At 55.6% G+C, this 21742-nt stretch overlaps 1 protein-coding gene across 1 annotated transcript in view; it reads right to left on the reverse strand.

Moving 5' to 3' along the window:
• Window positions 1-21742, reverse strand: part of KCNQ1 (potassium voltage-gated channel subfamily Q member 1) — a 377490-nt gene that overhangs the window by 51117 nt on the left and 304631 nt on the right. Inside the window, exons 13-15 of the mRNA XM_052662163.1 lie at window positions 20183-20277; window positions 19046-19092; window positions 18163-18224 (exon numbers count right to left, since the gene is read on the reverse strand). Of these exons, the coding sequence (XP_052518123.1) occupies window positions 18163-18224; window positions 19046-19092; window positions 20183-20277 (204 nt within the window). The remainder of the gene's footprint in view (window positions 1-18162; window positions 18225-19045; window positions 19093-20182; window positions 20278-21742) is intronic.

A 21742-nucleotide genomic window follows, 5' to 3' on the forward strand; every position in this document is an offset into this window, starting at 1 on the left:
GGGCAGGGAGCAGCGTGCTGGCCCCATAGCTCCGGCTGCAGCCACAGTCGCCCCCCTTCAGTCTGTGCTCCACGTGCCAGGCTAACAGCTAAAAACGACATGGGTTGCACGGTGGCCCCAAAGCCCCCTCCCTCCACGCGAAGCCTCACGTCCCTCCCAGGGCTCTCGGGCCTCAGGTCGGCCCGTCCCTTCACCTGTCTGTTCCCCCCTGCAGGTTGCTGCCTAACCCACAGGTGCCGTGCTGCGCTGGTGCTGCTCACACAAGCCGGCGGGTCACCCCACAGGGCGTTTCCACTTGCCGCGCCCTCTGCTTGGGGGCACAGCTCCCCAGATATCCTGGCGCCCTGCTCCCTGCGCCCCGGGAGATCTATTCTGCAGCCCGGCATACCCTCCCGTCCTTCCCGAAAGGCCCAGGTCTCGTCTGGATGGAGAGCTTCTCCCGAGAGGCAGCGAAGGCCTTTCTGAAGACCAGCCCGGGTGCCGGGCATTTTCTGGTGCCGGACCCATGGGCACAGGCCCCACACGCGGCTCGCCTGGTCTGTACACCGCCTCCTGCCTCTCCTACACGAGGATCTGGAGGTCAGAGGGGCCCCCACCCCGCCGTTGGAGAAGCTACCCCGGAGAAGCAGGCCTCCTCCAGGAGCCCGCCATCAGCCCGCTGCCTCTTCCAGACCCGGGGAGGGGGTCGCGGCTGCCCTGCTGCGGGCCAGCAGGAGCAAGGCTGGAGGAGGGGCCGGAGGGCGGCATGAATGACGCCCCGGTGAGGAGTGCGGACCAGGGACGGGGTGGGGAGGGAGTGCTGCCAAGCCAAACAGCCCGCGCGCCTCAGCCCCGTGTTTAATCCTCAAAAATTTCCATCTGCCTCTGCAGCACTCGGAACCGGGCAACGAGAGGCCGTCCACCCGGCAAAGTAAACACAGCTCCGCACGGCCGCTGCCGCGTGTGCGAGCGCCCGGGCAGAAGCGGCCGCCTCGGCCATCTTGCGCCTCCCGACGGCCCCGCTGCAGCGCGGCCCGGCCGGCGCGAGGGGGCCGCGGCCGGGACCTGCTGCCGGCCACCTGCCGCCCGGCCCCAGGCAGGCGGGCGCTGGCCTCTGACCCCGCCAGGCCGCCACCCGGCCCCCAGCCTCGGAGGCTCCGCAGCCCTGGGGCTGGGAGCGGGGCGGGCGTGGGAGGCGGTCCCCAAGCCACCCGCTGGACTCCCAGTCCAGCCCGGCTCCGGGCCCACTGTCTGCAGCATCCGCAGGGCCGGGGCCTGGGCCGGCTGCCTCTTTCCAGGCCCGTGGCCTCCCGGAGCGGCGGGGACAGCCCTGCCTCTGCGCTGGGACGTCTATTTTTGGTGGTGACCAAGCCACTGCTTAATATGCAGGACCGGCCGGGGGCAGGCTGTGCCCTGACCCGCAGGGTGACAAGTTTAAAAAAGGGCCCATTTTGATCAAAAGACATGTTTTTTTCTGAGGTCGGCCAAGGCGGCGGGGCAGGGTTCGCCACAAAGACGAGGCTGGGGGCGCCCTCACGGCCCGGCCCCCCGGACGGCCTGCCCAGCCCAAGCCCGGCCCTTGATTACAGAGCCGCGAGCAGGCTGCCCGGGTGCTGCCCACTGGCCCGATACGCAAGTCCCTGCCCGCCGCTCCCTGCCCCCAGCCTCTCTCAGAAGCCATCCACCCACAGAAGCCGACACAGACTGGAGCTAAAGTTTGAAAAAAAATGTAAATTTCCTTCCTGGCCAATATTGGAGGCCTATAAATAGAGTCATTCAGGAGAGGCCGACTTGGGGGGAGTGGTGATCGTCCCTCGGCCGGGGTGGGAGAGAAACACCCAGGAAAAGGGGGAAGAGTGGTCCTGGGGGGCTGCCCCAGATATGGGGAGCAGGAGGCTGCAGTGCAGGTGGGGACACCAAGTCTCAGGCTCCATGGCTGGGGCGGAGTAGAGTGGGGCTCTCCGGCTGGCCCCGACCCCCTCCCTGCCCGCCCTCGTGCCCGCTCTGCAGTCAGACGCCAGGCCCCGAGGCTCTGGGCTTGCAGCGCTTCCCCTGCCCCAGGCCCTCTGCCGTGAGGTTCCTCTGCCTGGGTGCGGATCAAACCCCACATCCTCCCAGCAGCGCCTGCCTTAGTTGCACCAGTTTCATCCCCTCCGCTGACCAGTGGGAAGACGCACATGTGAGAACTGATGTGACCTCCTGGGTCCATGACCTGTGAGTCGAGGAGCGGCTTCAGCTGCAGCCACTGGCTGCAAAGTGCACAGGGGAGGCCGGGGCTTTGGCCTCTGTGAAACGGGAGGAGAATGCCCCTTCGGCCCACATGCATGTGTGGGCAGCCTTGTCCTTTCTGTCAGAGGAAGACACGTGAATGTGAGAACACACAGGCGTGGGAGCCAGGCTTCCCGGCCCTGGACTTGGCTCTGCCCCTCTGAGGCAGGACTGCAGAGACGCGTGGGGTTCCGGGTCTGGGGAAGAGGTGGTACAAGGGGCCTCAGAAGCCCCTGGCTGGTCCTGCCACAGGCAGCTCTGGGGCAGACCCTTGGGTGTCCGGTATGGGCACGGCAGCCACAGGAGGCCAGGCCTGGACAGGTGGCCCGGTGCCCATGTACCCTCTCCTTGGGCAGAGTGGGAAACTGAGGCTCAGAGAGGCTGGTGAGCAGTGCCCACCCCTGGGGAGGGCATCCCTGGGATGTACTGGGTGCGTCTCCACCAGCCTCCTTCAGTCCCAAGCCCCCCGGAGGTGCGGCCTATGACACGTGGGGTGCAGTCTTCCAGATCACTATTTTGGCTGAACATCCCCCACGCCAGGCCCCCAGCCTAGAACCTGAGCTGGAACAGACTCCCAAAGCCAGTACTCACATTCCTTTCTGGGAGGCCAGGCCTCTGAGGGGGTGAGGCTGCCACCACGGGCGGACGGGCTCTTGCTGGCCAGGAGGAGCTGGACTGGTGGGGTACAGGAAGTGAGCCACGAGGGCAGCCCACCTGCTTTCACGTCAGGAGAGGCTCAGGACCCCAGCCGGGCAGGCACGCCACCCTGAGCGTCAGCTCCAGGCCAGTGGAGCGCTCACCTCCCTCCCGTGACCGTGGCCTCTTGGACATGCCCCCCTGGTCACTACAGGGTCCTGAGGATCTTACCCTTGACAGGATGGAAGGGCTGGGAGGCCTACAGGTCCCCTGGGACCGTCCGACCTATGCCCTCACTCGGGGACAGGGAACCAAGCCTCTGAAATGAAGGGGTGGGATTTTAGCATCTCCTGCAAAAACCAGACTCACGGATGTAATGGGCGGCCGGGCCCTCTGACCTCGGGGGTGGGGCACGGGGCTCCTGCAGAGGTGGCTCAGCCCCTCCGAGAGGGAGTCCTGCTCCAGCCCTGTCAGCGGGACCTTGGGGATGAGGGTGGAGTGAAGAGAGCTCGGACGGCGGTCAAGGCCCCACAGCTGACCACACTGCCCACCCATCCCATAACCTTTTTGTGCTCACGGCGGTGCCAGCCTGCGCGGGGGGTCAGATGGTCAGACCTGAGTCTCCCAGGCCTTTGTCCCAGGGTGCCCCCTAACCCTGATGGGGGCTTCACCCACAAAACTAAGTCCAGCATGTGGGCCCCTAGGGTGCTGGGCTGCGCTAGGGGTCCTGCTGGGGGCAGAGGGCAGAGTCCCTGGGCATGCTGCTATTCCCGTCTATGGCGGCTGCTGACCTGGGGCCTTGGGGAGGGCTGTTGAGGGGAGCTGTGTGCGGGCGGGGGCAGGTGGGCAGGCCCACGTCACGGGGTGCGTCTGCCATCTCTGGGGGAACATGGGTGGAGGAGACGGGCGTCCCACCACATGGATGACCCCAGAGGGCCCTGCTGGGACGGCATTCTCCACACTGCTCCGGGTGGGACCACGTGGCTGGTTCTGCCGGTGGGATGGAGCAGAAGTGGTGTGTGAGTACGGCTTCTGCACTGGGGCTGGACCTCGGGTCTGGACCCGACGGACCATGTCCCCCATCTTGGCATGGAGTGGGTCTTTGGGAAAGGAGGCTCAGATCAGTGACCAAGACTTGGGTGCTGAGGGAACCCCGAGTCCTGGGGAGGGGCTGTGGGGGAAGGCTGAGTTTAGGGGCTAGTTTTTCTGGTGGGAGCGCAGCCGCAGCAGACAGCACCGAGGCCAGAGCAGGAACCAGGACGGGGCACCGCATTTCTCCCTGAACGACCTCGAGCTCGCACACAGACTGCAAGGGACGCCCTGACCTGCAGCATCTCAGAGCTGCACCTGGGATGTCTGCTTCCGGGACAGCCCCAGCACCCTGGAGCTGGGCTGCGCTCCCCGGCGCTCCCAGGGCTGTCCTGGGTGGCGCGATTGGGAACCCGGCTTCTCGGCGTCTAGGTTTCTGACTTAGCCACTCATCAGCCTCTGACGGCCATCGGGCCAGGGGGCACCTACAGCTGGAGGGGTCTCCTTCACTCAGCTCTTCACTCACGCAACTAAGAGGTTCCTCGTTTCTCTCAGGCACTCAGAGCATGGCTAGCATCCTGGTACGTGAGCTTCCTTTCCTGGGATTCAAAGGTACATGTATTTTCAATGTTCACAGACGCGGCTAGACTCCTTTCCAGAAGTGTAACCCTGCAGTAATTAGAGTCCCCACCAGCAATGTGTGAGAATGCCTGTTTTCCCACATGCATGCCAGCACCGGGTATTATCATTTTCCTAAACCATGATGTCACTGTGCATTCCCCTGGCCACTGGTGGGGGTGGGCCTCTTCCCACAGATCTTTGGCCAAAGCTGGGCTGTCTGTTGAAAGATGCCCCCCTGAGCCAGGCTCTAGGCAAGGCCTGTGGGGGCCGCCTTGGCCGTGAGAACGCTCGGCTCTGACCTTGGCTCCCTCCAGGAGCACAGCAGCCCCGTCCCGGGGCCAGCAAGTCTCCTTGTGGCTCGAGGGGTACAGGGACTCCCTGGCAGGCCTGCCCACCTCTGCCCAGGAATGGGGATGGCAGCGCTTAGCGTCAAGTGACGCTTTCATTATAGGTTTATCTTTGAAACCCTAGACAAAACAGGGCTTGTGTGGTTTGACTGAAAAGCCAGCACCTCAGGACCTCGCCATCCACTAAGACGGCTCCTCAGGAAAGAAAAAATACACACTAACCTTAAAATAACCAGTTCCCAGAATAGCAGCTAATGACGGCTTCTGAAGGGGGCCCTTTGATCAGGCAAAGCCCACGCCTTTGCCTATTTACGGCCCTGCCACTCAAGAGCAGTTCACCAGCAAAGAGAGGAGTGTTGCAGGAGCAGAGGGATGTTGGGGAGCTGGGCACGGGGTGGGGGGAGCCCCTTTGAGATTGCCCAGCCTTCAGAGGCAACTGGCCCCAGCTGGCGATGAGGTGCCCCGTGGAGTCCAAGGCAGCCTGGGAACGCAGCCTCCCAAGGTGAACGCTGTCCCTATGGCCCCAGGAGCCAAGGCTGGTGGGAGACAGATGCTGTTATAAGAACCAGGATGTCAGGCGGGTGGTCATCAGGGAGGTGTGGGTTATGGGCTCTGGGGGCTCGAGTCTGAGGACTGGGAGCCCAAGAGGGTGCAAGGGCGTTCAAAGGGGATGCTGGGCCTGGGAGACACTCCCCCCACCTGCCCCCCCCCACCTGCCCCACATCAGCACCTGCTCGCCCGCTTGGTGTTTGCCCAGCACTTCCCTGGGTCCGACCCGGTCACACGTTCGGGGGCCACTCCCGCCTCTGCCCGCCAGCACACCACAGTCTGAGTCATGGTACCAGAGCCTGCTCACCAGCCAAGCTTGCCTACAGAGCAGTGGAGATGCGGCTGACACCGAGAAACTGGATCTCAACTTGATTGAATTTTAATGAATTCAGATGTAACTACAGATCCCCAACTCAGTTACTAGAAGACTTTAACAACAGTTGTTTAGGAATGCTAATTTAGGCATGAGAACCTCCGTTGACAACTGTAAATCTTCTGATCTCTAAATGCAGCCCAGGCAGTTCTTACGAAAACTCAGCATCCAAAGAGAGGCGTGCTCTAAGTCTAAAACACACGCTGGCTTTGGGAGACAGGATGTTGTCCACCCTAACCATTCTGTTAATATTATATATTGAAATGATCATGTAACTTTTTTTTTTTTTTTAGTTTTTGGTCATGCTGTGCAGCATATGAGATCTTAGTTCCCTGACCCGGGATTAAGCCTGCACCCTATGCAGTGCACTTCCCTGGTAGGTACCAGGGGCTTCCCTGGTAGCTCAGAGGTTAAAGCGTCTGGGGTCGCAAAGAGTCGGACACAACTGAGCGACTTCACTTCACTTCTATGCAGTGGAAGCACAGAGTCTTAATCAGTGACCCCCAGGGAAGTCCCAGAGTGATAATGTTTTAATCTACTGGGTTAAATAAAATATATTGGAATGAATTTAACTTGTTTCTTTTTATTTTTCTGATGTGGCTATTAGAAATTTTGAAATTACATCTGTGGTTCCCTTTATATTTCTATTGGGCAACGTTGGTCTGAACTGGGGATCAGCAGACTTTCTTGTAAACTGCCAGATAATAAATACAGGCGTTAGGGATCATACACAGGCTTTGCCACACATTCTTTAGGGCAAGGGGCCAGATTTGGCCCATGGGCCCCAGTCTGCCGCCTCCTGGTCCAGAGGCTCCTATTTCTGCATCCTTTTAGGTCAGGGGCCAGATTTGGCCCATGGGCCCCAGTCTGCTGCCCCCTGGACCAGAGGCTCCTATCTTTGCATCCTTGGCCTCAGTGCAAGTTAGTGGGGGGAGTCCTTTCTGTCTGAGGGCCAGGGGGCTTGGAGAAGAGCATTCTTCTCAGTCCAGTCCCGAACGACTGCTGGCCCAGCACAGAACTGCTGGAGCCCCAGAATGAGACCTGCTTATCACTAAGACCCCACAGACCAGCAGGAACCAGACACATTGCTACTGCCCAACATCTCCCAATTTCATGCAGAGATGAAGCCTAGGAAGGTCAGGAATCAGTACACAGAGCTGGAACAGCAGCCATCAGACCCAAGGTGCCCAGAAAAATGCCACCTTCCAAACCCTGACTCTGTGCCCTGTAAGTGAACAACAGCTTGTCTGCCCATAAGACTCATTGGCCTTGATGAGCGAGTCAGGAGGTGAGAGAGATCAGAGGCTGAACGCACAGTGAACGTGGAACCCACAGAGGTAAGTGGTGTCCTGAAGGCATGTGATGAACTGAGTAATCTTGAGCTTTGGTTTTCACAGGGGATGGATGCTTAGGTATCCGAGCCCAGACCTGCCCCAGGTGGGAAGTGTCATGGCAGAGCCCTCTGTAAAGCTGGAACCTTCAAAGTGCTCTGTGTTCAATGGTCAGTGAGAAATACCCCAGTCCCTGAAAAGACTATACAGAAAATTGCTTTGCTGCTGAAAGGAGTGGAACAATATTTGATCTGAGAAGCCATATCCACAAGCTGGTATGCTCAGCTTGGAAGCCCAAATGCATACCACATGAGTGGTCGCAAAAATGCTGAGCCTAGAATTTATAGTTCAGGCTGGTAGCGCTCCCACGTGTAGTGCAATGGAAGAAATCAACATGGATCCTCCCCAAGGTCAACTCCACATTAGGCCTCAAAAATCCTCAGAGATACACGGTAAGATATATGAACTTAGGATTAAAAAAAGGAAATCCTCAAAGGGAACAAAACACCATGAATGAGAGCCAGGAGGAAAAACATAAACAGATAAGGTGACTCACAGAGACTGAGATGCCAGAATTAACAGAAACCGAATCTGCCTGGGTTTGATCCCTGGGTTGGGGAGATCTCCTGGAAAAGGGAATGGCTTACCCACTCCAGTATTCTTGCCTGGAAAATTCTGTGGACAGAGGATCCCGGCAGGCTACTGTCATGGAGTCGCAAAGAGTCAGACATGACGGAGCAACTTACGTTTTCACGCTTTCAAACATAAAATAGCTGTATTCAATACACTTCAAGAAATTTTTTTCAAGTTTGAATGTACAAGTGAAAAGAAAGGTACATAAAAAGGTCTATCAAGTATGCATAAGAACCAAATAGGATTTCCATACATAGAAAAACAATCATTGAAATTTAGAATTCTTTGGATAAATTTAACTGTAGTTTAGACACAGTTGAAGAAATAATTAGTGAATTGGAAGACAGATCAGAAGACAGTATCCAGAATACAGTACAGAGAACAAAGTGATTTTTTATAAATGAGAAAGAGAGTCGCACTAAGAGGCATGAGAGGACTGAGATAGTCGACCAGACATCTCCTGAAAGTTCCAGGAGAAACAGTGGAGTAGAGCGAAATATGAAGAGACAGCGGCCGAGTATAATCCAGGCCTGATGCATTTCACCAACCGCAGATTAACGAAACTCAATGGATTTCAAGCTGAATGAACAAAAGGCACTCTCTAATAATACAACATGGTGAAAATGCAGAACACAAGTCAAAGGAAAGAGCTTAAAACCAGCCGGAAAGAAAAGATGCATTGCCTTCTGAAGAGCAATGACTCACTGTCATCTCTGTTCTCAATGGAAACAATGGAAGTCAAAGAACAGCTTGATGATGTTTTCAATGTGTTAAAAGAACATCATTTTGGTAACCTAGGGTCTGGAATTTTGTAGCCAGTGGAAATATTTTTTAAGAACAACACTAAAACCATCATTTTAAAACAAATAAAATCAGAAGGGTTTTGATTTTCACTGAATAAAATTCTAATGAATACTTCAGTCAAAAAAAGTGACCCCCACATATAAGATCTGAGATGACAAATAAATGATGCGTGCTGCTGCTGCTGCTGCTGCTGCTAAGTCGCTTCAGTCATGTCCACCTCTGTGCGACCCCATAGACGGCAGCCCATCAAGCTCCCCCGTCCCTGGGATTCTCCAGCCAAGAACACTGGAGTGGGTTGCCATTTCCTTCTCCAATGCATGAAAGTGAAAAGTGAAAGTCAAGTTGCTTAGTGTGTCTGACTCTTTTCGACCCCATGGACTGCAGCCTACCAGGCTCTTCCTCCATGGGATTTTCCAGGCAAGAGTACTGGAGTGGGGTGCCATTTCCTTCTCCAATGATGCGTGACAAAAATGCAAATAGATGGGTAAATTTAAATACATATTGATTATATAAAACACTGCTGCTGCTGCTGCTGCTGCTAAGTCGCTTCAGTCATGTCCGACTCTGTGTGACCCGACAGACGGCAGCCCACCAGGCTCCCCCGTCCCTGGGATTCTCCAGGCAAGAACGCTGGAGTGGGTTGCCATTTCCTTCTCCAATGCATGAAAGTGAAAAGTGAAAGTGAAGTCGCTCAGTCGTGTCCGACCCTCAGCGACGCCATGGACTGCAGCCTTCCAGGCTCCTCCATCCATGGGATTTTCCAGGCAAGAGTACTGGAGTGGGGTGCCATTGCCCTCTCCAATATAAAACACTACTAATTATGTTTGAACTTACATATACAACAAAACATATAAGTGAGCTGGAGAGATGGAAACTAAAATGTTCTAAGGTACTTACTTTATTCCAGATGTGGGCAAACATAGCAAATGGCTTTATTATACAACTGTTTATAAAGTCCTAGGTTACCCTCTACAAGAATGGTCATATAACTTCAAAACCAGTAAAAGAAAACGTGCAATGAAAAATAACTATCAATCCAACAAGAGATAAGAAAGAAGAGCAAAGTAAACATTAAAAAATTTAGTGCGAATAAAAAGCACAAAATACATGGCTATAAATCAATCAAAACATTTTGGAAATTATATTAAGTATAGGTGTAGTAAATGGTTTTTAAAAATCTAGGGTTTACAGAAGACATGCAAAATGTGTATATGATTAAAAAGAGAATTAAAAAACCCAGCACCAAAATCAGAAAGGAAAGAAAACACAAGAAAACTCAGAAGAGTATCTTTTATGAATATGGATGTAAACCTTCCTAACAAAATCTTAGCAAAACCAAATCCAATGACGGATAAAAGAGGCTGTACGCCATGGTCAAGTGGGAAACACAAGACTGGTTTAAAATCCCCAAATCAGTTAAGGTATCACATCATATTAATAGAAATAAGGGCTAAAAAGCACATGCCCATCCCAAAAGTTGCAGAATGGGCAACTGAGAAAATCTAACATCCATTTGTGAGAACTCTGAACACACACTAGGAACAGAAGAAAACATCCTCAACTCAACAAACAGCAATTAATGAAAACCTACATCATACTTAATGGCAAATGATAGAATAGTTTGCCCTACAAGACTTTCTCTAGCCAGTTTTAGTTAACATTTTACTAGACAGTCAAGCTAGTATAATTAGGCAGAAAAGGAAATTAAAGGCATACAGATTGGAAGGAAGACATAAAATTGTCCTTATTCGCACATGACAAAAATTAAAGCGAAAGTCGCTTAGTTGTGTCTGACTCTGCAACCCCATGGGCTGTAGCCCACCAGGCTCCACAGTCCATGGAATTCTCCAGATCAGAATACTGGAGTGGGTAGCCATTCCCTTCTCCAGAGGATCTTCCCAACCCAGGGATCAAACCCAGGCCTCCCACATTGCAGGCGGATTCTTTACCATCTGAGACAGCAGGGAAGCCTCATATATGACATGACCCTATATACAGCAAATCCTAAGGAATCAACAACAACAAAATTTAGTAGCATTAATAACAATGAAGTCACAGTTTATAAGCTTAATATAAAAATTTAATTGCATTTCTATACACTGCTGCTGCTGCTGCTAAGTCGCTTCAGTCGTGTCCGACTCTGTGCGACCCCATAGATGGCAGCCCACCAGGCTCCTCTGTCCACAGGATTCTCTAGGCAAGAGTACTGGAGTGGGTTACCATTTCCTTCTCCAATTTCTATATACTAGTAACAACTCAAAAATGAAATTAAGAAAACAATTCTATTAACAGTACCATCAAAAATAATAAAATATTTAGAAAGAAAGTTAACAAGATATGTAAGATTTATACACTAAAAATTATAAAATATAATGGGAAGAAATTAAAATAGATCAAATAAACAGAAGGATATACCATGTTCATGAACTGGAAGACTCAATACTGTTAAGATGTCAAGTTTTCCCAAATGGGTCTATAGATTCAGTACAATCTCTAGGAAAATCCTATCAGGTTTCTTCTCTCTCTCTCTCTTTTATTTATTTATTTTTTTGGTAGAAACGGGGATCCTGACTCTAAATTTCATATAAACATTCATAAAATATAGAAAGGGCAAAATGATTTGAGAAAGAAGAAAATTGGAGGGCTAATACTACCTGGTTTCAAAACTTACTAGAAAGCTACAATAATCAAGATAGAGTAATGTGGATTTAAAGACAGGGCTAGCGACCAGTAGTCCAGAATTGAGAATCCAGAAATAAACCAATATACTTATGTTCAATTGATTTTTGACAAAGGCACCGTGAAAAGTCAATGAGGGAAATGTAACCTTTTCAACAAATGGTATCAAGGCAGCTGGGTCCCTATAAGCAAAAGGAACAAAAACCAAACCAAAACAACAAAAAACCCCAAACGTTTCCACATATCACATCCCCAAATTAACTCAAAATAAGTCACAGACCTAAATGTAAGAGTTAAAGCTAAAAAAAACTTCTACAAGAAAAAAAGTAGAAGGAAACGTTCATGTCCCTGGAATAGCCAAAGAAGTCTTAGACATAACATCAAAAGCATGAGTCATACAAGAAAGGATAAGTTGGACTTCTTTACAATTTAAAACTTCTGTGTTTTAAAAGACATGATTAAGAACATGAAAAGACAGCCCCAGAGTGGGAGAAAATACTTGCAAGTCCTATATCTGATAAAGGGCTTGTATCCAGAACATATGAACAACTGTTACAACTCAAGAAGAGAACTACTTAATTAGAAAATAGTCAGGAGGGTTGAATAAACATTTCCCCTGAGAAGACTATGAATGGCTAATAAGCACATGAAAAGTTGCTCAACATCATTAGTGATTAAGGAAATGCAAATCAAACCCACAGCTAGAATGGTGAAAAGAAGAAAGATCAACCATACCATGTATTTGTAAGGATATAGAGAAAGTGGAACCTTTGTGTGCTACTGGTGGGAAATCAAAATGGTACGAACTCCTTGGAACATAGTTTAGAAATGTTTTAGGAAGTTAAACAGAAACTTACCATATGACCCATCAATTCCCCTCTTAGGAACCTGACCGAAGGAAATGAAAACATATGTCCATACACAGACTCGTAGAGAAAAAGTTCACAGCGGCGTTGACCACAATAGCCCCAAACTGGACACAGTCCAGACGTCTATCAACTTGCAAATGGATAAACAGAATGTGGTTGATCCATACAACAGAATGCTGCTGAGCGTTAAGAAGAAAAGACATGCGTGGCGCAGCACAGACGACCCTCGAGAATGTTACGTTATGTGAGAAAAGCTAAACGCAAAACACCACAAGTTGTCTGATTCCATTTACAGGGAACATCCAGAAAAGGCAAATTTCTAGTCTTACAGAAATTTAAGGACACAGAGACAGAAAGCAGGGCAGTGATTGACTGTGGCTGGCGGCGCGAGCTGGCAAATGGCACTGAGGGAATTGGGGGTGTTGAAAACATCCTCAAACTTCATTTGGATGTTGGTTGCACATCAAATTAGAGATTTACTAAAATGTGCTGTCTGCACTGACAGTGGGTGAATTTTATGGCACGTAAATTATACCTCAAGAAAGCTTAAAAAAAAAAGATTGCAAAGAAAATTAGGTTGGTATAACAATAGGCTTTAAGAGGGGGGAAAGCCTGCCTGAGAGAGAGAAGGTGCTACGGAATTAGAAGACATTGACTCCAGCAGTGAATATACAAAAAAGTGAATATTATAGGTGCCTGATCACAAGATCTAAAGCATATACGAGTCAAAAATGGACAGAAATATGAAGAAGAGTAGGACAATTCTCCACAAGAGCTGGCATCTCAATACACTTCTTAACGATAGATCAAGTAGATAAAAACATTCCAGGGAGGAACCAATTAACAAGCTTGTTCTAACAGACACAAGCATAACACCGCAACTGTCAACCTCAAAATACGCATGGTATTCAAACAGAGAAGGTACATTTACCTTCTTGATGACATCTTGTAACTATGCAACATATTTCAGAATGTTTCGAAAGACTGATGTCCTGCAGAGCACTTTCTCTGACAGCAGAGCAATACCACTTATAACAACGATGAAAATCACATTGCAGAATATCTCCTGGGATAAACAAGAGGTCACAGCGGAGACTCGAGAAGTCTTTATGTGGATGAACACCAAAATTAAAGCTGCAGATGAAAACCTGGGGCATGACGTTTCAGTGGCATTTAGAGAAAAACCACCGTGTAGCCTTAAGAGCACACATTAGAAATGTAGAAAGTCTTAAAATGAATTCAACCTAGGAAGTTAAAGAAAGAACAGTACACTAAACCCAAGTAAATAAAGGGAGAAAACAGTGAATGAAGCAAAACAAACCAACAAAAAGGAGGATCAACAGAGTCAAATGTTTGTTGACAACATGAACAAAATTGTCAAGAAGCCAACAAGCTTGACCAGTGAAAATAAGTGAAGGCGCAAACAAGCAAATGAAATAGGGGCCTGGGAGCCCAACGGTAAAGAATCCACCTGCCAATGCAGGAGACAAGAGTTTGATCCCTGGGTTGGGAAGAACCCCTGGATGGGGCAGGGGATGGCAATCCACTCCAGTATTCTTGCCTGGAGAGTCCCATGGACAGAGGAGCCTGGCGGGCTATACAGTCCACGGGGTCTCAAAGAGTCGGCCACGACGATGCATCTAACCAACAAACTGTGGATGGTGTAGGTGCTAAAATGATGAGAAGTCCCAATAAATATGAAACTAGGGTGGAACGCACACTTGTTAGAGTGAGCAACTTATCAAAGCTGACTCGGGAAGAGATGGAAAGCCCTACCTGTCCCTGAACCATCCAAGGATTGACTCAATTAAAAATCCTTCCACAAAGAACATGGCAGGCCTGGGCGGCTTCGCCTTCAAGTTTCTCCAAACATTCTGGGGAAGAAAACCCTAATCCCATACAAAATATTCTAGAATACAAAAGAAGAAAGATTGCTTCTTAACTCGTTCCGTGAGGCTCCCCTAAACTGGATGCCCAAACAGATGAGAACACAAGGACATATCTCACCCACAAATGTGGACACAAAGATTCTGAAGAAAAGGTGAGCAAGAGAGCTTCTGCAGTATCTAAGAAAGATTATACAATAGGAAGGACTGCGGTGCAGTGAGGAGAGGCCAGAGACCACATAGATGTCTGGAAAAATAACCTAAGCCCAAGATAACAGAGGCCCAAACTCAGAGGGCAGGGTGTGCGGCAGGCATGCACGGGTGAGAAGCTTTGAGGGGCTCTAGGGAGGGAGGCACGGAGAGCCTTCTGGATGGTCATGCCTCTGGATCCTGCTTTTAGGCTGGGGGATGAAGAGGTCTGGGAGGAGGACTGAGCAGGAGGAGGGAGGGTGGGGCAGACTGGGCCCTCCTGATGCAGGGCAGAGGCTGGGGAGGTTCGGCGGCGGGGGGCCCGGGCTGGGGGCATGTCTGTGCAGGAGAGAGGTGTGCCTGGCCAGGGTTCTAGGACAGGGGGCGGTGAAGCAGTGCCAGGTTGGGGAGGGCCCTTCAGAGAGCCTTGCTCTCTGAACTGGGGCCTGGAAACCCAGGACTCCCGGTGTCCGGCTCTGAGCCATGAACATTTCCGGCAAAAACAGAGAAGAAAGAAATTCTCCCAGCCCACTGTGTTCCTCATATCAGCAAAAGCAGTGTGAGCTGAGCTTGCAAAATAAACAGGGCTCAATGTCAACACTGCAGCAGGTCCAGGGGCCGGAGCTAAGAATACACACTGGGGGGAGGGAGGTGGGAGCCGACTGCTTCATCGGGTCCCCAGAGAGCCCGGGGTCCTTGCCCCGCGGCAGCCCTGATAGGGAGGGGCCCCGGGGCTGGGGGTCGTGTTCTCAGGACCCGTCTCAGGCTGGTGAGGCGTGCCCCCCTCCAGGGCAGAGTTTGACCACCGCCACCAGCGGACCCCGCTGCCTGCCCCCACCCCAGCCCCCAGCCTGGCCCTCCTTGTTCGGACGCGGCCTCTTCTCACCAGACCCCTTGTGTTTATGAAATTCTTTTCTGCTGTCTCTCTCCACCTTATCTGCCCCTCCGTCCGTGGCTTCCGCTGGGGCTAGCTCTAACTAGCTAGCTAATTAGACAGCTGCGCAAACTCCTTGGGCCTCAGTTTCCCCACTTGTAAAAGAGAATTTATTTGTGCAAAGGCTGTCCTTCCCCTCCTCCCTCCGCCAAGTATGGAACACAACTGGCAAGAGCAGCTCCCACATCTCCTCTGGGGACCTGCGGGTCCCTCAGGCCCCTGGGTGAGGCCGGGGTGGGGGGTGTGTGGTGTGGGCCCGGGGCAGGACGCTGCTTTGGCCCTGCACACCCCTGGAGCCAGGCAGGCCTGGACAGCCAGCCCAGGCCAGGGACAGGTGTGCTGGGCTCCCCGCCCCAAGACAGGGGTTGGGGGGGCACCTCGTGCCTCCCAAGCCCCCTCCCCCTCCTCTCCCATCCCCTCTTCCTGCAGCCGCGAGCCTGCTGGGAGGAGGCTGGGAGGAGACTGCCGCTGGAGCCCAGATGAGGAAGCAGTTGGGGGCCAGGCTCCCTTCCGGCCTGAGGCCGGCCCGGCGTGTGGGGAAGGCCCGGGGCGGGGGCTTGGCTGGCGGGCTGGCTGGCACTGCCACCGCCGAGGGCCTGCTGGGTGTCCAAGGGCCGGACGGCTGCTGCGTTTCCTGCCCCCAACCTCCCACGTCAGCAGGATTGCCAGGGGGTTGTTTATGGTCCTGATGGCCCCTGCGATAAGCTGATAACGTAGGGCCCCTTCCCAGGGTCCATCTGCGAGGGGCGTCAGCCGGCAAGGGAGGGGCCCACGGAGGCCTCGCCTGGGTCTCTGCAGTCCACGGAGGGGTGGGGAGCGTGGAGCAGGCTTGGGACTCTGAGTGACGGAGCGTCTCGGCTGAACCAGCTCCACGGGGCAGGGGGGATGAGGCAGAATCCTTGCTGCCCAGGAACAGGTGGCCCCTCTCCTGGGCGCAGAGCCTGATGGGCAGAGGCCCCCAAACCTTGTCCTCCAGGACTCTCCCCAGCTTTGTTGTTCAGATCTGAAGAAATCTGGGTCTGTGATGGGGTTCCCCCAAGGCCAGCACAGGCCCCACTTCGCCTGCCACACCGCCCCTGGCTGACTGAGGGCCACGTCTTGATTCTTAGACCTCACAGGTGGCCGGAGGGCTGCAGGGGGCCCTGGGCGGCCCCATCACCACCCCCAGAGGACACCGGGCTCCAGTCTAGGCTTAAAGGAGTGGCTTGTCCTGAGCAGGGCAGGGTCATAGGAAAGCCCCAGGGCAGCGGGACAGGGGACAGAACCAGACCAGGGCAGGCACGCGGGGCGGGGTGAGAGCATCTGGATGGCGGGACGGCGGGTGCCCCAGGGCGGCTGGGAGGGGGCGCTGGTTGTGGGGCTCACTCAGCAAACGCTGTCCCAGGGCCAGGCGAGGGGGTTGGCGGGGGTGGGGGGCGGGGTCTGCTCCCTGGGTCTGCCTCTGCTTCCTTTATTTTTCGGTTGAAATATTTATTTGGCTGCACCGGTCTCAGCTGTGGCACGAGGGATCTTATTTTCAGTTGCTCCGTGTGTGTGTGGGGGGGCATGCGGACCCTTTTTCTGTGGCATGTGGGGTCTGGGTCCCGACCGGGCATCGAACCTGGGCTCCGTGCATTGGGAGTGCAGAGTCGGCCCCTGGACCACCAGGGAAGCCCCCTCTGCTTCCTGCGACGACCGGAGGCCCCACCCAGAGAGCCTGGTCTGCTGTGCTGCGGCTTCTCACGGAAAGCGTCAGCCCTGGTCACACACAGGAGGCAGGGTGAGAGCCTAGGGCCGGCCACCCAGGAGGCAGAGCCCAGTGCCCCTGAGGCCCTGATGCCGCCAGCCTGGGGAGTGGACCATTCTGGGTTTCAGTTCCCATCCTGCCAGACGGCTCCTGCCACTGGGCTGTCTGCTGTAGGACAGGACAAAGGCCCTGCTTAGGCCTGTGCTGACCGAGATGGGCCAGCTCTCCAGTGGCGTCAGGATGTCGGGGTCACACAGCCCCAGGGGGGCAGGCCGGAGGGTGAGGGCCCCTGTTTCAGCTGGACAGCGGCCCTCGCTCTCAGACCCCACATACTGGATCGTGACCCCACACCCGCCCCAGCCGGGGAAGACTGCAGGTGGGCAGAGGGTAGTCCTGCAGGCCCAGGCTGGGGGCGGTGAGGGCAGCGACTGGGAGCCGTTCCCCTGCCCGCCTGCCCAGCTGCAGCAGAGATGGACATGTGCCAGAGCCAGGCGTTGCCCAGGAAACGGAGCAGTGGACGCCCTCCCTGCCCAAGCGAAACTCCTCTATTTTTAGCCCCCCCTGCGGCTCTCAGATAAAGTCCATGTAGATGAACGAGCTGTTTGGCAAGATAAGCGCCTGCACCCAACCACGGCGGCAGCATGGCCACCCCTCCCATCCCACAGGTCCGCGGGGGCTCCAGGACACCGGCACAGACCCTGGGGAGGACCAAGGCACCTCAGCCACTGAGGCGGCCGTGCCCCGGAGCAGAGGGAGCGTGGGTGTCCACATCCTGCTTGGACGCCCAGCAGGGCCTGGGCTGACACTGCCCACCTACCGCTGCCCTTGCTCAGATGCCCGTGGTAGAGGGTCCCAGGGCTCGCAGCCCCTGCTCCCCGCATGATGCACCCTTGTCCTCCTGTCGGTGTCTCCAAGTCCCTGAGTGCCCTCGGGCTGGAGCCAAGGGAGCGATGCCCACCTCAGCTATGCCAGGGAGGGGCCTGTGAGCACTCAGTGCCACTTGCCCATAAGGATGACCCCTGTGTGAGGTCTCAGACCAGCCTGGACTCCAGCGTCCTCTTCCCTACCGCGGAGATGATACCCACTGCACACGGGGAAGTAGACGGCGCCTAACTCAGGAAGGCCACACGAGCTCAGACGGAAGGAGAGAAGGAGGAAGGAAAAAAGGGAGACGGGCGGATGGGGGGAGACCCCAGACGCCAAGCCATCCGGGGCCAGCGGCAGTGTGGAGCGCCGCCAGGGCCAGCGCCGTCCAGGCCCCAGGACGCCGCCCGCGCCCGCGGGAGCCAGCACAGGCTGGGGCACTTACCTTGTCCTCCACGCGGTTCAGGCGGGCGCCGATCGAGTTGCTGCCACGGTCCTTCGTCTTCTCTGTGGGGTAAAGCACCCAAGTCAGGGACGCCGGTGCTGGCTGACGGGGTGGGGTGGGCAGGCGACCCCAGGGTGACGGGGGTGAGGAAGCTGAGAGTCGAAGGTCTGAACCTCCGAGGACACATCCTAAGAGCTCTTCCGTGGTGGGAACTTCAGGAGGCGATGGTGGGGGGAGGGGGTGGGCGGGCGCTGGCCGGCTTGTCAGTGTCCCACCCTTCCCATTTCCTTGATTCCCGAGAGCGCGGAAGACAGGGACAGCCTGCCTGAGATGATGCCCACTGTGCCCTCTGCCCCCGGGGAGACACTCGCTCTGGCTGGGGATGCCTGTCGCCCCTGAAACCCCCGCTGTCCTGCCCCTGCCTGAGCTGCACCTCCTGCCTGAACCTGGGTTAGGGCAACCCCAAGGAACTGGCCTGGCCCTGTTCTCCCCATGTGACCCGCAGCCCGCTCCACATCCTCAGAGCTGGAGAGTGGCACACACCTCTGCCGCGATGTTCTGGCTGGCTTCTCAGTCCCCAGCCCCACTGCCAGGCCCACACCTTCCCAAAGACCTGGTCACATTTCTACACCCAGATCATCAATGGCCTAGAAAGGCCTGCCCTTATAGGGACCCTTGTAGGTTCCTGTGCTAACTGCAAATCCCGTGTTAATTGTGTTCAAAGCCACCTTGCTTAGGGTGGATCCACCTGCCCCCATCTCCCTGGATTTCCTGGCGAGACATGCACTTTCTGATGGTGGGAAGAGGCAGGCATGGATGGGGCGATGGTAGGAGGGTCTGGCATGGGCTGCCATGCTGAGGGTGCCTCGATGCAGAAACCCACCTGAGACGGAGATGAAGAGGGAGGGCTTCCCGATGGACTGGTCCAGCCTGGGTGGGGGGTGGGGAGAGGGAGATGGAGACCAGCTCATTCTCGGCCCCTGGGCACCACACTGACATCTGCCCAATCAGTGGGCGGATGGGCCAACGTCCCCAGCGAGACAAGCTGCCCACCCCTTCTGGGGGCTGCCCCCTGCCACCACCCCAACACCAGCCAGGTACCTCTCAGATTCCAGAGGCCCACACTCCCATGGGGAGCCTGGGTGGGGGGGTTCAGAGGTGAAGGGCAGTGGTTGGACTGTCCCTTTGTCATCCTCCCTGGGTACAGCAGGACCCCAGAATTGCCCAGTGTCCTGTGGCCGCTTCATAAATGCCCCAGGCCAGGTGCCTGGACGTGTCCAGAGAGGCAGGACTGCAAGAGGTCCCTTCCAGGACAAGGCCAGGTCGCTGGGCTGGATGGACCTCACATCCCTGTTGTAGGTCAGTGACAGGGGCGGGGTGACCGGGGGCAGCCCGAGTCCCTGCCTGGCCAGGGTGGCCAACATGGGTGGTCTCCCAGCCACACCCGTGCCTCACAGAGCTCGGTCCCCAGGCCAACCCACCGCCGATGTGCAGCTGGTCTGAGCCCTCGCAGGCCCCTAAGGAGCAGGCGGCCTCCGGGAGTACAAGCTCTCCAGACTATGGGCCAGAAGCCAGAACACGTCGGCTTCCAAGAGTTGGGGTGCTCAGCGCCCAACCGGTAGGGTCTCCCCCTGTCGTGTATCTCCCGGGACTTGACCTGGGCCTGCTCAACAGCGGGTGAGCTCGGATTTGAAGTGTCCGCACCCCGAGATTTGGGTGCAGGTGGAGCGAGCCCCCACGCCCCGCCCCACGCTGCCCATGCCCCGCCCCCTGCCATCCACGCCCCGCCCCACGCTGCCCACGCCCCGCCCATGCCATCCACGCCCCGCCCCACACTGCCCACACCCCGCCCCCTGCCATCCACGCCCCGCCCATGCCATCCACGCCCCGCCCCACACTGCCCACACCCCGCCCCCTGCCATCCACGCCCCGCCCATGCCATCCACGCCCCGCCCCACACTGCCCACACCCCGCCCCCTGCCATCCACGCCCCTCCTCGCCCCCAGCCCGGCGCGCCCACCTCCTCTGCAGCTCCTTGATGCGCACCATGAGGTTGAGGTGCCCCTGGGAGTACTGCTCGATGACATCTCGCACGTCATAGGGCTTCCGCGCTTGCTGCAGCGGAGAGACAGAGTCAGGCCGTGCGGGCCAGTGCTGGGCACAGGACGGTGCCTATTCTCCGTGCGCGTCCGGGATTTAAGGAGCCGCCCATGTGGCACCAAGGGACGGGCCTGGATCACAGCACTCACCGTGGCTGGGCTCAGCCCCCATCCCCCACCCCCCACCCCACCTGGGAACTGGGTGACCCCAGGCCAGTGATTCGGCCCCTATGGACCCAGGGACCTGCCTACTCTCCCTTCCTAGGCCCCCAGCCCTGTTTCCAAACTGCCTTGGAAGAGCTGGCCCAGCTGAGGGCCCGGGGCGGGGGGTGGGGGTGGGGTGGGGGGGGGATGAGCATGGCTCCGGTCAGTGGCAAAGAGGGCAGTTTTGTGTAGCCCCCACCAGCCTGGGCCCCAAGCTGACCACACCCTCGCTAGCAGGAGCCTGAACTGTTCTCAGGGTGGGGGCGATCCACCCCAACCCCTTCCCCAGCAGTCAGTGCCCTGAGGTGAGCAGAGGGGGCCCCAGGGACAGCCTCGGCCTGCAGTGCCTGCTGTGGGTGGCAGGCCTTCTGCCGGGGCTCCCAGGCTGCCTGGAAGGAGAGGATGGTCCCACTGTGGGCCTGGGGCCAGGGGGGCAGGGCAGGGGACTCTGGAGCTCCAGGCTCAGCGCCAACCCTGAGCCCATAAATGCATTCGGGGCTCAGGTGAAACCACAACAGAGAAGGCGGCTTCTCGGGATGTCAGCAAAACCTCCAGCCACATTTATGGCCTCGATCCCAGGAGCCCACAGGCTGTGGGTCCCACCCAGGTAGCAGGGGACTGGCCGAGTGGGGGTCTGATGGCTCATGAGGCCCTTTGCCCATACAAGCAAGCAGGGCTCATTGGGAAAAGAGACTCTGTTGGGGGGACCTCAGGAAGACAGGGTTGGGGGGGCCCAGGTGGTCTCATTAACCCTGAAGGGCTCACACTAGCGATGAGCTGGGAGGTTACTGCTTCTTGCTGGGGGGCTGGGGGGCAAGGGGGTAGCGGGTCTGCAAGAAGCTACAGACAGCTTGCAGGGTGAGCAGCGGCTGGTGGGTCAGAGGATGAGAAGGAATAAGACTCAGATGCCCGTTGAGGGCCAGGGCCAGATCTCAAACCTGGGAGCCCCAGGGGCCCTGTCCTCCCTGCCCACATGAGGCCTACCTCTACTTGTGGTACCACCCCAGAGGTGGGCTTCCCTAGGCTAAGGGCAAGGCCACCTCTGCCTTCCCAGAAAGATGGGGCTTCCTTGAGGGCAGAGTCCTGCCTCCATCTCTGGGCACCTCTGGACATGCCCAGGGGCCCTGCCATCAACACTGGCAGCTAAAGTTCAACTCCCTACATGGTTTGGGACCCCAGAATCCTGAGGCAGGACAGAACCCTCCTCCCCATCAGGGACCAGGCACAAGAAGGCCAGGGTGGCTCCGGTCCCCAACAGATTCGCCAGGTGGGGCCCT

Source organism: Budorcas taxicolor, chromosome 25 (genome assembly GCF_023091745.1).
Source record: "Budorcas taxicolor isolate Tak-1 chromosome 25, Takin1.1, whole genome shotgun sequence".
Classification (NCBI taxonomy): Eukaryota; Metazoa; Chordata; class Mammalia; order Artiodactyla; family Bovidae; genus Budorcas; species Budorcas taxicolor.